Source organism: Theropithecus gelada, chromosome 10 (assembly GCF_003255815.1).
Source record: "Theropithecus gelada isolate Dixy chromosome 10, Tgel_1.0, whole genome shotgun sequence".
NCBI classification, from domain to species: domain Eukaryota; kingdom Metazoa; phylum Chordata; class Mammalia; order Primates; family Cercopithecidae; genus Theropithecus; species Theropithecus gelada.
In genome coordinates, this window is record NC_037678.1 from 40,452,388 (window position 1) to 40,467,420 (window position 15,033).

A 15,033-nucleotide genomic window follows, 5' to 3' on the forward strand; every position below is an offset into this window, starting at 1 on the left:
CCCTCCGGCGTTTGCGGAGCCTCCCAGGTCTGATGAGGACACCGCCCTTGCCCGAGGAGGCTACTGGGCAACGCAGAGCAGGCAGTGGGGACCGCAGGGCAGCCCCGGGACGCCGTCCCCACCGCCCTGTCCCTGGCTCCGCCTTCCCGCCGCGGGGAATGCGGCGCGGACGCACGGGGACTGCCCAGGAGCCGAGGTGACAATCTACCGGGTCTTGGTAGTAAGTATTTGCAAAACAAATCACACCAAAATCCCATTAACTTCATGAAAACCCACTTTATAGGATGATTTTTGAAGAACCAGTTTATTAAGAGATTACACCAAAAGCATGAACAATTTATACGTCAATCTCCGGCTGAAAAAAAAAAAATTAACCGATAAGGATGTTTTTTAAATGTACTGTACTCACAAATAACAAGACAAATTTGACCTGTTCAATAAATAGAAATGAAGTGGCTAAAAATTTTTAAATGGAAAACAGTCTTCTTTGTACAGTTTTGAAGGGATGCCCCCTATTCAAGCCTATAGGTAGAAAAACTCTGACAAAATCAGAGGTTTACTTAAGACTCCAACCATATGAGTGTATTAAGGTTTCTTTTCAGATCTTAGGAGATCTTGTCCACCTTAATCCCATTCATAAAGACTCTTGGCATTGAGTTCTGATGTACTGTTTTAATATGCTAAGTACTGTCGATTCAACAACAAACCCTAATGGGTGATGAGCTTTTGCATACCAATATGAATTTGTCAGCCCTTCTGAAAATTGTGGTCATCATTTTTCAAATTCACAATTTGCTGGATGTCAGGGAACAAGAAGAAGAATGAGCGTCAATTTTCACATCTTCCTTTGCTTCTCCACTGGCCTTCCGTAGAAGTAGTCAGAAAAAAACAAAGCACCATCAACCACACTTCACAAACAATTCATGTTAGCCTAAGCTTTTCTCAACATTCATAGGACAGAAGATAGAATAAGTTAATGAGAAGGAATTGCTGGCATCACTTTCCATCACAATATTACATAAAAATGGACAACACATTAAATAAACATTCTGTTATTAATCATTAAATATATTAACACCAAAAATCATGTATAAATTAGGAAATAAATGTACAAACTATTTTGCAAAGTGCTTTTTAAAATATATACACAACATTCAAGATATTCTTAATGTAAGACATTTCAGATTGAAGTTTTGGGATAAGTGTCCTTTTCTTTCAGAAAGTATTATTAATACAGCACTTAAAAAAACACACAAACACACATAAAAGGCATATTCCCAGATTGGCAAGGAATAAAAATAAACTATTTTCACAGTTATCTAAAATGTTTAACATTTTCAGTGGGAAATTTTAGTCCCCGATTGAGTTTGCAAATTAGTTCTATGAAAATTGACAGGAAAAGAACAAAATCAAGGGAGATGACTCCCTAACTGAAATTGCTAATACTTTTGTCAATTAGCAATTAACTCTCATTTCAGTAATTTAATATGAACATATACATTTATTTTTAAGCCCTTACCAGTGTTAAGGGTTTTAAAAACCCTTACGCCTACAAAATAAACACTTCTATCCCCATTTGTGTGTGACATCTGTCCCGTAGAGGAGGGGAGAATGTCCTAGAACAGGACTGGTATTCAACACAGGCAAGTCCTTTAATCTGTGCCTCAGTTCTTCATCTCTAACATGGGAACTGTTACTCCAGATTTCCTCACAGGGGCTGTCAGGATTAATTCAGGCAAAACACATAAGTGACTTGTAAATTCTAAAGCAACTCTGGATAATTACTTTTGTGTGTGTGTGTGTGTGTGTGTGTACGTGTGTGTGTGTGTGTGTTTTTTGGGACAGAGTTTCACTCTTGTCGCCCAGGCTGGAGTGCAATGGCGCAATCTTTGCTCACTGCAACCTCCGCCTCCCAGGTTCAAGCCATTTCTGCTGCCTCAGGTTCCCGAGTAACTGGGATTACAGGCATGCGCCACCACGCCTGGCTAATTTTGTATTTTTAGTAGGGACGGGGTTTCTCCATGTTGGTCAGGCTGGTCTTGAACTCCCAACCTCAGGTGATCTGCCTGCTTCAGCCTCTCAAAGTGCTGGGATTACAGGTGTGAGCCACTGTGCCCGGCCAAGAATTTTAACTTTTAAAACAAAACATCAATTGAAGAGAAATATCGTTATTAGTAGGCCTCATATATCAAGCATTGGATATCTTTTGTATTTTCTTGGTAGTTCTTGGAAATTCATCAGCATTTATCCAAAGATTTTTTTAAAAGGATTAATGGCAAATACGAATATTATTATTCCACGTAAAGGTTGATCAAAAGTCCATGCTACTTATTAATGGAAATGTGGGATTTTTTTTTTTCCTTTGACCATACTTTTGCAAGTGTGCTGTCTTTAATGTTCACACAGAATTTAAATGGGATTTAATGTCCTAGAAATGTAAAAATTACTCAAGTTTCTCTATAAAAAACCTTTACTTTTCATTAGAAAGAACACAGTAATGTTAGTGGATGTGACTTTCAGACATCCCTAAAAGAAAAGAAATGCTTGCTTGGAGATCTGAGCAAGTAGGTCCTGGAAGAAATAATATAAAATAAACAACTTGCCAACTGTTTGGAAAATTTGATTTGAATATTTTAAATTACCTATCAACTTAGAATCGGGCGTATTAACTATTCCAATCCCAGAAATGACCATCAGCTAAACAAGGGTCAGAGCCAGAGTAACCCAGAGAGCTGCCTCTTTCCTTCAGCAATACCGCCGGCCCTGGGTTAGGCAATTTGTCCATGGCCCTTAGGGATTCATATTTATCTGGAATACAGTCATTGATCCCTGTTTACTTTTTAATTCAAAACTATGTACCTTTTTGGATAAACGGAATTGGCGAGAGACAGGCAATGAGCAAGCTCTGGAAGTGGCCATCTGTGGCCTCTCCCGTGGGAGGTGCTTATCCTTTTCGTTATGTAACAGAAACTGGCCCAACACACAGAAGATGCCCTCCCACCCACCCCATCGAGGCACAGGAAGAGGCTGCCCTCCAGGGGCTGTATGTGTGTCCAGCTGTGGTGTAGCCAGTTAAAGAGAAGTTGACAACCCACACGACAACACTGCATGGGGAGGGAAATGAGACCTAAGGTCTGCTGACGGGAACAGGTGGACTGTGGTGTCCTCAAGATCTGTCCCGCCCCTGGGTACAGAATGCTCTGATGACAAAATGACCCCCAAAGCTAGCTAGAAACATTGAGAAGGGGGCAGGGGGACAAAAAAAGGATACCTCTCCATGTACCGACATACAATACTATACACAGCACCAAAAGTATCACACCACCAAGCGCTGTCTTGCGCCAGGGGTGCGCGCTCGGCGTCATACCCAGCATGAAATGAGCACGCTTCACATGCAGACGTGGCACTGGGCAAAAGGGTAACCAACATGTCACAGTTCACCAGAGCTGCCGCCAGCCCATCCGGCCCCTGGATGAACACGCTACCACAAGGGCTCCAGCCAGAACGTGTGTCCCTCACTGCTGGTAATTTCCATACTGGCCCTAAAAGAGATCAAGACACAGATTACACCCCTATAGTCACGAGCAAAAGGAAGACAGACGTCCACCCCAGCCAGGACAGGGGGTAGGAGGGACAATGGCAAGCAAACCACCTCTGCCCACATCTCAGGCGGGCAGCGAACGGCTTTCCAGAAGCCACCGGCCAAGCCTGGGGCTAACAACGTAGAGAGGGCCAAAGGTTCATTCGTTCAGTCACACACTGGCATCGCTGCAGCTGGGCCTGTGCCAGGCCTGGCATCAGAGCCTTACGCTGGGCCTGCTATGCAGGAAGGCTCTCCTCCAAGTTGGACCCCTGGGAGCTGATGCAAACACCATCTGTCCCCCAGCCCGCTAAAGTAAGAAAATGGGAGCGGGGACGACCAGGGTAATGCGTTTCAATCTATAAAAAAATCTGAAGACCCAGCCTGGGCAACATGGCCAGAATCCATCTCTACAAAAATCCAAAACTTAGCCGGGTGTGGTGGCATGTGCCAATAGTCCCAGCTACTTGAAGGGTGAGGTGGGAGGATGGCTTGAGCCCAGGAGGTCAAGGCTGCAGTGAGCCATGATTATGCCACCGCACTCTAGTCTGGGTGAGACACTATTTCCAAAAAAAAAAAAAATCTGAATTTGGAGGCTGAGGTAGGAGGACTGCTTGAGCCCAGGAGTTTGAGACCAGCCTGGGCAGCACAGCAAGACACCATCTGTACCAAAAAATGGAAAAAAGTAGCCTCAGCCAGGCACAGTGGCTCATGCCTGCAATCCCTGCACTTTGGGAGGCCAAGGCGGGCGGATTACTTGAGGTCAGGAGTTCAAGACAGGCCTGGCCAACACAGTGAAACCCCGTCTCTACTAAAAATGCAAAAAAAAATTAGCCAGGTGGTAGTGGCACGTGCCTGTAATCCCAGCTACTTGGGAGGCTGAGGCAGGAGAATCACTCGAGCCTGAGAGGTGGAGGATGCAGTGAACTGAGATCATGCCACTGTGTTCCAGCCTGGCGACAGAGTGAGACCCTGTCTTAAAAAAAAAAAAAAGAGGCCAGGCATGGTGGCTCATACCTGTAATCCCAGCACTTTGGGAGGCTGAGGTGGGAGGATCACCTGAGGTCAGGAACTCGAGACCAGCCTGGCCAACATGGCAAAACCCCGTCTCTACTAAAAATACAAAAATTAGGTGGGTGTGGTGGCACGTGCTTGTAATCCCAGCTACTCAGGACGCTGAGGCAGGAGAATCGCTAGAACCCGGGAGGCGGAGGCTGCAGTGAGCGAGATCACACCACTGCACTCCAGCCTGGACAACAGAGCGAGACTCCGTCTCAAAGAACAACAACAACAACAGACGAAAACAACAGCATGAAGAGAGAACTAGAGAGCCCATGCCCCACAAGGCCACAAGACAGAGAATTCCTTGAGCAGCGAAACGGAGCATCGGATCTGTGGTAAAAGCCGCTCGGGTGACTGCCACAGAGGAAGACAACGATCGTTGCATGCCTCAGTCTCCCTGTGCCCCCAGCTAGTTAATGATCAGATTTCCTGAGTGCCTGCAGCAAGGAAGTCAGGGAGGGAGGAAAGCTGATCCCGCCTGACCAAGAATCCAGTCCACATAACGTTCCTGGTGAACACCGTCCACATAATGTTCCTGGTGAACACAGCCTGTCACATTTTCATTCCCAGAGCTGCCTGTGATGGTCCTAGTTAGCAGGAGTCCGTTCTGATGTCTTTCTGCCCCTGCACCATTGGGTAAGATGGAAAGCCTCAAAGCCAGAGCTGCTCAGCTGAAGGCATGGCAGCCCTTGAGCCCTGTAAAACCACAGGCAGCCCCAACGCCTCAGCACTTCAGTGTTTTTTTTTTTTTTTTTGAGACGGGAGTTTCGCTCTTGTTGCCCAGGCTGGAGTGCAATGGCGCGATCTCGTCTGTCTCCGTCTGCTCCCGCCCACCTCGGCTTCCCAAAATGCTGGGATTATAGGCGTGAGCCACTGTGCCTGGCCACCTCAGCACATTTTTAAGTGTAGCCCAGTGGTTCTCAAATGGAGACAATTTTGCCCTGGGGGGCATCTGGCAATGTTTGGAGCCATTTTAAATTGTCAGACTGGGCAACGGGGGTGCTACTGGCATCGTGGGTGGAGGCAGGGGTGCTGCAAACATAACACCGTGTGCACAACGGCCCCTAGGAGACGCCCAACGCTGGCAGTGCTGTGCCAAAACGCCATGGCCAGTTACACTTGATTCTGACTAAAGACTATGTTATGTTAATTATTCTGCAGTTAGATGGACACATTTCCCCCTAAATGTGGAATTCTCTGTCTTCTCCATTGCCTTGTGTCTTTTCTTTTCTTTGTTTTGAGATGGAGTCTTGCTCTGTCACCCAGGCGGGAGTGCAGTGGCGTGATCTCAGCTCACCTCTGCCTTCCCGGTTCAAGCGATTCTCCCACCTCAGCTTCCCGAGTAGCTGGGCTTACAGGCACCCTGCTAATTTTTGTATTTTTAGCAGAGATGGGGTTTTACCATGCTGGCCAGGCTGGTCTCGAACTCCTGACTGCAGGTGATCTACCAGCCTCAGCTTCCCAAAGTGCTGGGATTACAGGTGTAAGCCACCATACCTGGCCTTTCTTTTTCGTTTTTTTAAGACAAAGTCTTGCTCTCTATAGTCCAGGCTGGAGTGTAATGGTGCAGTCACGGCTCACTACAGCCTCGACCTCCTGGGCTCAAGGGATCCTCCTGCCTCAGCTTTCCAAGTAGCTGGGATTACAGGTATGCACCACCATGCCCGACTACTTTTTTTATTTTTTGTAGAGACAGGTCTCGCTATGTTGCCCAGGCTGGTCTCAAACTCCTGGGCTCTAGCAATCCTCCTGCCTTGGCCTCCCAAAGTGCTGGAATTACAGGTATGGGCCACCACAACCAGCCACGGTCCTTTCATAGGTAGGTATAAAGTTGTATGTCCTCTGGTTCAGTCTTATAATTAAGTTAGGACATTCACTTATTTCACAAAATCCAAGTAAGTTATTTTCAGGACTGTATGAAGGAGGTATAGTGTCTCATCAGAATCATTAATTCTAATTTGGATGCAGACTGCTGTCCTTCCAGACCCCAGCATGACGCTCCTGTGCAAGCCTAGAGGGCCAAGCTGGGGCCTGCTCCCCGCTGACCGGCGCCCAGCACACACTGGGGAGAGGCGGCCCCTGGCGTCGGCTGCAGTGGCCTCACGGTGTCCTGAGAGCACACCAGGAGCACTCCTAACGTCTGTGTAAATGCCTCATCGGCGTGCCCTTCCCAGGCATGACCTTCTGAGTACTGTGCCCTGGCAGGGGGCCTGTGTTACATGATCTTTAGGCTTCTCTACATCTACCTGGTGACCCTTTGCCCTCTTGAGGGAGGAGGACGAGAAGCATTTAAAAAAAGTACTCAGCCTCTTACCTACCCAGTTCCCTGAGAAAAACAACCTTGATCGACGTAGTGCTTTGAAATTTCACTGGCGGTGTAAAGTGTCCCTAACACCTCTGGCCAGCTCAGAGTCACCAACACAGAGCCACTTCCTGCTAAGGACTCTCTCAAAGGCTCCAAAAAATGTCCAAGACCATTCTCCTTCGTATGCCCCGTGCTCCAGCCACCGAGCCTCCTTCGGGCTGCCTTCACTGGGACAAACCTCCCGGTGCCTCAGGACCTTGGCACGCCCTCTTCCTGTGCCTGGCTCATTCTCCTCTAGGAGGCCCTCGCTCCTGCAGTGCTCCCGCCGCACAGACCCTGTCCTCCTCCAGGGGCCCCATCCCACTCAGAGGGAAGGCGATGCCTGCTTTATGGAGGCCCCCACGCCCACCTGTCCCTGTCACCTCCCGCCAAGCCGGCCTCCTCACTGTCCCAAGAGCTCCCGCTCTTCCATCTTCCAAGCTGCTCTTTCCTCAGCTCCTTCAAAGCCCTGCTCGCTGTTCCTGGGCAGAAAGGGCTACCCCTCCCTGGGCTGAGCCTGGGGCTGCCACTCCCCGCTGTCTTCGTCCTGGAATTGTCCACAGGGGCCAAATGCAGCCGCCTGTGCCCCCACCTGGAAGGCGGGCTCCACTCGGGGCCCCCCGCTCTGATCTCAGCACGGTCTGGCCTGTGGAACAACCTTATGTCTCCGTAGCGAGATAATAAGCTCTGAAAGCGCAGGGTTCGTGGCACGGCCACACACCAAGCACCCAGCAGAGACCGGACACGTGCCCAGTACGCGACAAACACTGGCAGAGTGAACGAATGTGAGAACCAGGCATGCAGATCTAACGGTGAGCTCAGGGTATGAAAAGCCAGCTGGATGACTGAGGTGAGTGTATACACAGAGGTAATTCTGAAAAACCTTACAGGCTCAGAGACTTAACATTCTGGAAGGAACCCTGGAAGCCAGTTAGTTCCAGCTCATTATTCCTCATGGCCATAAGAGAAATCTTCATTATGTCTCGACAGGCGCGGTGGATGGGCACATCTGGAAACATCCAGAAAGCTTGCCTGTTCATAGCCGTAGGGCCGCTGCTGCTGGGCAGACGGCGCTGTCTGCGGTGCTCGGTAGCTTCCGTACTGCTGGCCTTGGCCTTGCTGGTAGCTGGGGTACTGTGACGGGGCTCCCTGGGCAGGCCCTGAGAAAATACCAGGAACTGTGAGGCCAAAACGGGCGCATCTTTATTTTTTTTCTTAACTTAAAAATTTTCTAAAAACTTCTTCCTCTTTTCCTTAAAAAATTCCTGTCTCAATGCATCAGCCTTTTGTCAATCTCCAGAACGCCTGGCACCTGCACGTGCTCCTCGTTAACTCTGTACAGCGAGAGCACCACACAACCGACTCCCCAGCCCCTCCAGTCCTGTGAGGTCCCAGGACAGTGCCCCAGGCCCCCACCAGCATGGGGAGGGCTGATGGGCTCTCTCCATCTCCCCCGAGCTGCTGTTACCTGAGGGCAGGAGAGCCCTCCAGAACCCACTGGCACCAGTCACACTGGCTGCTGTAACTTGTAACTTAACGATCACAGGAGCTGCTGGAAACCTGCAGGCAGGTGAGACAGAGGCATCGTCTCTAGGAAGCCTAAGTCAAAGGCTCCAGAAAGAACTGATATGATAGAGGCCTTTTTTTTTTTTTTTTTTTTTTTTTAAAAAAGACACACCCAGGCCAGGCTGGAGTGCAGTGGTGTGATCTTGACTCACCGCAACCTCCACCTCCCAGGCTCAAGCAATTCTCCTGCCTCAGCCTCCCAAGTAGCTGAGACCACAGGAGTGTGCCACCATGCCCTGCTAATTTTTGTATTTTTTGTAGAGATGATTTCACTATGTCACCCAGGCTGGTCTCGAACTCCTGGGCTCAAGCAATCCTCCTGCCTCAGCCTCCCAAAGTGCTGGGATTACAGACATGAGCCACCACACTGAGCCTCAAGTAATATTTTATTTTTATTTTTTGAGGAGTCGTCTCACTCTGTCACCTAGGCCGAAGTGCAGTGGTGTGATCTCGGCTCACTGTGACCTCTACCTCCTGGTTCAAGCAATTCTCCTGTCTCATCTCCTGAGTAGCTGGGACTACAGGCCCCCACCACCACGCCCAGCTAATTTTTGTATTTTTAGTAGAGACCAGGTTTCACCATATTGGTCAGGCTGGTCTTGAACTCCTGACCTCAGGTCATCCAAGCACCTCGGCCTCCCAAAGCGCTGGGATTACAGGCGTGAGCCACCGTGCCCAGCCTCCTCAAGTGATTTTTATACTATTTATTGTAATGGCTGTAAAGGGCTGAACAAGCACAGCAGAATCAGGCACGAGCCTCATAAGAAACCATATGTGTGTAGCTCATCCTGAGAACTGGGATTTTGCTCCAACAAAAGACCTGGGGCAGCCCAGAACTTATTTGTCAGAAGTTTCCTGGGTCATTCTAAGCTGCAGTGAAGGCTGAGACCCACAGGCTTTGACCTGCTCTGTCAAAGAGGTCGAAGCTGGGCATGAGGCGTGCAGGTGGCAGACAGACGGGACACTGGCAACCGTCACAGGCCACGTGGGCAATGAATTTATGTTCAAGTTAAAATAAGATGTTTCAGGTCTACATGCGTGTATGTTTCCAACTTTTCTGGAAACCTAGAAGTATCCAAAATAAGTTTATCACACTTCTGCCTGCACACCAGGGTCACCGTGCACGTACCCATGTGCAGCAGGGGTGGGCGCTGAGGGGCCCCGAGGAACGTGCTCCCCTCTTACCGTAGCCCTGCTGCTGCCCGGGGTAGCTCTGCTGGCTGGGGTACTGCTGCTGGGAGTAGGTCTGCTGCTGCGCGGCGCCCTGCTGGTACCCAGCCTGCTGCTGGCTGTACTGGGAGTTTCCTGGGGGGAGGAGGAGACACGGAAATGACTTTCCACCCGGGCTAAGGAGGCTCATTCTGAGGCCCACTCATGACACGGTAACTTTGGAATCCCAAAACCAAATCCATTGCTTCGGCATGTTTATTTTTTCACAACGTTTCAAATACTATAGTACACCTTTTCTGTTTTTTTTTTTTTTTTGAGATGGAGTCTTGTTCTGTCGCCCAGGCTGGAATGCAGTGGTGCGATCCCGGCTCACTGCAAGCTCTGCCTCCCGGGTTCACGCCATTCTCCTGCCTCAGACTCCCGAGTCACTGGGACTACAGGCGCCCGCCACCACGCCCGGCTAATTTTTTTGTATTTTTAGTAGAGACAGGGTTTCACCGTGTTAGCCAGGATGGTCTCGATCTCCTGACCTCATGATCTGCTCGCCTCGGCCTCCCAAAGTGTTGGGATTACAGACGTGAGCCACCGTGCCTGGCCCATTTTTCTTATCTTATAGAAATACAAATGGAAAGCTAAGAAACAAAACGGCTAATACAAAGACTAAGACAGAGATGAACGCCAGTGCCGCAGGTCAAACTGCTCCCCAGAGAGATGCTGAAGTCCTAACTCAAGTACCTGTGAATGGGACCTTATTTGGACATAAGGTCTTTGCACATACAATTTTTTTTTTCTTTTTTTTTTTCAGAGACAGGGCCTCCCTTTGGCACCCAGGCTGGAGTGCAGTGGTGCAATCAGAGCTCACTGCAGCCTCCATCTCCCTGGCTCAAGTGTTCCGCTCACTTCAGTCTCCCCAATAGCTAGGACTACAGTGTGTGCCAGTGTGCCCAGATAACCTTTCTTTTTTTGAGACGGAGTCTCGCTCGGTCGCCCAGGCTGGAGTGCAGTGGCGCGATCTCGGCTCAGTGCAAGCTCCGCCTCCCGGGTTCACGCCATTCTCCTGCCGCAGGCTCCCACGTAGCTGAGACTACAGGCCCCCACCACCACACCCACAATGCCTCGCCACAACGCCAGGCTAATTTTTTGTATTTTTAGTAGAGATAGGGTTTCACCGTGTTAGCCAGGATGGTCTCGATCTCCTGACCTTGTGATCTGCTCGCCTCGGCCTCCCAAAGTGCTGGGATTACAGGCATAAATCACCATGCTCCATGCAAAGAATTCATTTTTCTACTTCACTTTTCTGGTTGGAAATAACTTTCCTTTTTTAGAAGCTGTAAAATGTAAGTATTTTAAAACTGCAATCTAGTATTTTTTTAAATAACAGCTTTATTGAGATAATGCACATTGGAATGGCTTAAAAACCTATCAGGGTAATTCAATCTGTAGTTAGATGGGATGACAAAACTAACACATGCTCTTATTCCAGGCTGAACTCCTCCTAACGCGAGAGCTTTGGAAAAACTTACTTGAGCCTTTCCAGTTATTCTCTTTTTTTTTTTTTTGAGACGGAGTCTCGCTCTGTCGCCCAGGCTGGAGTGCAGTGGCCGGATCTCAGCTCACTGCAAGCTCCGCCTCCCGGGTTCACACCATTCTCCTGCCTCAGCCTCCCAAGTAGCTGGGACTACAGGCGCCTGCCACCTCGCCCGGCTAGTTTTTTGTATTTTTTAGTAGAGACGGGGTTTCACCGTGTTAGCCAGGATGGTCTCGATCTCCTGACCTCGTGATCCACCCATCTCGGCCTCCCAAAGTGCTGGGATTACAGGCTTGAGCCACCGCGCCCGGCTCCAGTTATTCTCTATCCAGGAAATATCTTGAGTCCTGAACTTCCACGCCTTCCTCAAAATCCAGGGGCAGTTCCAGCAACAGCTGGCAAATGAGCTGTCACCATCACAGGAGAAGGCTTAAGGCCACTGTCCTTTATCCTGCCCCCATGAAAGCCATCTGAGACATGGTGGGTGGGCTTTCAAGGGTGTCAGGGTCAGCCTGCATATTCTCATGTTTTATAGCCCACTTTATTCTTTACATAATAAAGGAGCCAGTTTTCGGCCGGGCGTGGCGGCTCACGCCTGTAATCCCAGCACTTTGGGAGGCCGAGGTGGGCGGTTCACAAGGTCAGGAGATCGAGACTATCCTGGCTAACACGGTGAAACCCCGTTTCTACTAAAAATACAAAAAATTAGCCAGGCATGGTGGTGGGCGCCTGTAGTCCCAGCTACTCCGGAGGCTGAGGCAGGAGAATGGCGTGAACCCAGGAGGAGGATGTTGCAGTGAGCGGAGATCGCGCCACTGCACTCCTGGGCGATAGAGACTCCGTCTCATAAATAAATAAATAAATAAATAAATAAATAAATAAATAAATAAAGGAGTCAGTTTGTAGGACACGGGCCAGCTTTGCCCTGGCACACAGCAGGTATGCAGCAGCAGTATGAGTGCCAGCTCAGAACACCCAGCCCCACCACACAGGGACCAGGCCTGGCTCTCACACCCCAGAGGGTGCTCAAGTGATCTAGTGTGAACTGGCAGCAGCCGCCCTATCCCTGAAGAAAGGGGGCTGCTGAGATAACTCTACAGGGAAAAGGGGCGCAACTTCTGTAGAAAAGGCCTTCGCTGTTTTCAGACGTGTTTCATGAAATCTGCAGGGCCGGTGGGGAGCCCAGGCAACGGGGCGAGCAGATGTGGGGCCTTCCTCCACAACCAGCAAGTACTCCAGGGTTCTTTTTCTTTTCGAGACGGAGTCTCGCTCTGTCACCCAGGCTGGAGTGCAGTGGAGCGATCTCGGCTCAATGCAAGCTCCGCCTCCAGAGTTCACGCCATTCTTCTGCCTCAGTCTCCGAGTAGCTGGGACTGCAGGCGCCCACTACCACGCCCGGCTAATTTTTTTGTATTTTTAGTAGAGACAGGGTTTCACTGTGTTAGCCAGGATGGTCTCGATCTCCTGACCTTGTGATCTGCCCGCCTCGGCCTCCCAAAGTGCTGGGATTACAGGCGTGAGCCACCGCGCCTGGCTCTTTTCTTTCTCTATTCTAAGAACCCTCTGGCATTCTGCAGGGTGCCTGTGAGAAGGTGCCAGGCAGCATGGTGCATCTGTGAAACAAGAGGCCAGAGCACACCCTCTGCTTGCTCAGAAGGAGCAATCAGCCACGAGGAACAAGTGAACGACGCTCAAAGCCGTGTCACATAAAAACACAGTGATCCACACGAGGATGCAGCCGAGGAGGCCCAAGCGCTGCCTGGGGAAGATGTGTCCCGAAGACCCTGGCCACACCACCCCGTTGTCCACTCCTGGGACACGCTGGTCACCACCTGGCAAGAGCTGAGAAATGCACACGACACGCCAGCCATGCTCGGGACTCCAGGAGGCGTGGATGGTGTGGACAGCCCTAAAGTGAGGTCCTTTCAGTTTCTGTGACAGCCAATGAGGTTCCTTTTTTGAGATGGAGTCTTGCTCTGCTGCCCCAGGCTAGAGTGCAGTTGCGTCATCTTGGCTCACTGCAACCTCTGCCTCCTGGGTTCAAGTGATTCTCATGCCTCAGCCTCGCAAGTAGCTGGAATTACAGACATGTGCCACCATGCCCCGCTAATTTTTGTATTTTTGGTAGAGACGGGGTTTCACAATGTTAGCCAGGCTGGTCTTGAACTCCTGACCTCAAGTGATCCACCCACCTCGGCCACCCAAAGCACTGAGATGATAGGCCTGAGCCACTGTGCCCAGCCCCACCGATGTTTAATTTAACTTCTGAAGCTGCCAATACATCTACATGATTCAAAGGTAAACAGAGACAGACCTACACCTTCAAGAGGTTCTGGGGAGGTGGCCACTTCCACCCCTGCTCTGGACTGCCTGAGCCCGAACCCCATCTCCTACCCATAAGCATTTCTGTTGGTTGTGTTGGTGTTTGCCCATTGGCTGATGGTGTGAGTGTGCGTGTGTGCAAAGGTACTGTCCCATCTTGCCTGCATTTTCACAGAGGCACATCCCACACACCCAGCTCCATACCTGGCTTTTGCAGCTCATGGGCGGTCTCTCCTAGCGGCAATGACGCCCAGATGCCAGGTCGCGAGGGGCTGGGCTCTGTCCAGTCTGAGCCACTGCAAACCTCACTGTGATACAAGTGTGGCACTTGCACCCCTCCCCTGACCCCTCCCCCACCGAGCACCACATCCCGATGCTCCTGCCCAGCACGAGTGACCCCGTGGCCTCTGCTGTCCCCTCCCGGTTTGGTCGGCCCCACTCTGGTCCCCTCCTATTACTGGTGCCCAGCGCATGAGCACCCTCTCGTTTTATCAGATTCTGCAGGCTCCTAACTGATGCCATCACCAGGAACAATTCCAGCACCAGCCTGTCCCACTCATCCTGCTGTGGGATGACTCAAAGTTGGAAAATTCTTTTTATTCTGTTGCCAAGGCTGGAGCGCAGTGGTGTGATCATAGTTAACTGCAGCCTTGACCTCCCGGGCTCAAGCTATGCTCCTGCCTCAGACTCCCAAGTAGCTGGGACAACAGGCACATGCCACCACACCTGGCTAATGTTTTTGATTTTTAGTAGAGAGGGGGTCTTACTATGTTGCCTAGGCTGGTCTCAACCTCTCAGGCTCATGTGATCCTCTGCCCTGGCCCCCACAATGCTGGGATCACACATGGGAGCCACCACACCCAACCTGATGCTGGGATCACAGGTGGGAGCCACTGTACCCAGCCTGGAAAATTCTTTATGGTGCCTTTGACCCATTCCTCCTAACATCCCCCCCAGCCTCTCCACTGCACCATGGGCCACAATTGTGTTTGAAGGTGGCTATGACATGTCCACCAGTTTCTTCAAAGCAAAGCACCCCCAGGCCTCTCAGCCCTGCAAGACTTCATAGTACCACCTGCTGTATGGTAAAGTGTCACCTACATACATGTACTCCTCGTGTCAGAGTCGAATTAACAAGCAGATGGAATAAAATGCTTCTAAATCAAGGAGGAAACCACGCCGTCTGTCTTACTGGTCTTAAGAGGTTACTGCCGGGCGCGGTGGCTCACGCCTGTAATCCCAGCACTTTGGGAGGCCGAGGCGGGCGAATCACAAGGTCAGGAGATTGAGACCACGGTGAAACCCCGTCTCTACTAAAAATACAAAAAATTAGCCGGGCGCGGTTGTGGGCGCCTGTAGTCCCAGCTACTTGGGAGGCTGAGGCAGGAGAATGGCGGGAACCCGGGAGGCGGAGCTTGCAGTGAGCTGAGATCGCGCCACTGCACTCCAGCCTGGGCGACA

The 15,033-nt window shown here is 50.4% G+C and overlaps 1 protein-coding gene across 4 annotated transcripts in view; it reads right to left on the minus strand.

Annotated features, from left to right (window-relative positions):
* Window positions 1-2,452: 2,452 nt before the first annotated feature.
* The window catches only part of SS18L1 (SS18L1, nBAF chromatin remodeling complex subunit), a 38,702-nt gene continuing 26,121 nt past the window's right edge, over window positions 2,453-15,033 (minus strand). For 3 of the 4 annotated variants that reach the window (XM_025399441.1, XM_025399443.1, XM_025399442.1), the window contains 3 exons: window positions 9,738-9,857; window positions 8,019-8,146; window positions 2,453-3,542 (listed from right to left, as the gene is read on the minus strand). In XM_025399441.1, the coding sequence (XP_025255226.1) occupies window positions 3,516-3,542; window positions 8,019-8,146; window positions 9,738-9,857 (275 nt within the window). In that variant the 3' untranslated portion in view covers window positions 2,453-3,515. Of the gene's footprint in view, window positions 3,543-7,877; window positions 8,147-9,737; window positions 9,858-15,033 lie in introns of those variants that run through there. The other variant, XM_025399440.1, reaches the window with a different exon arrangement.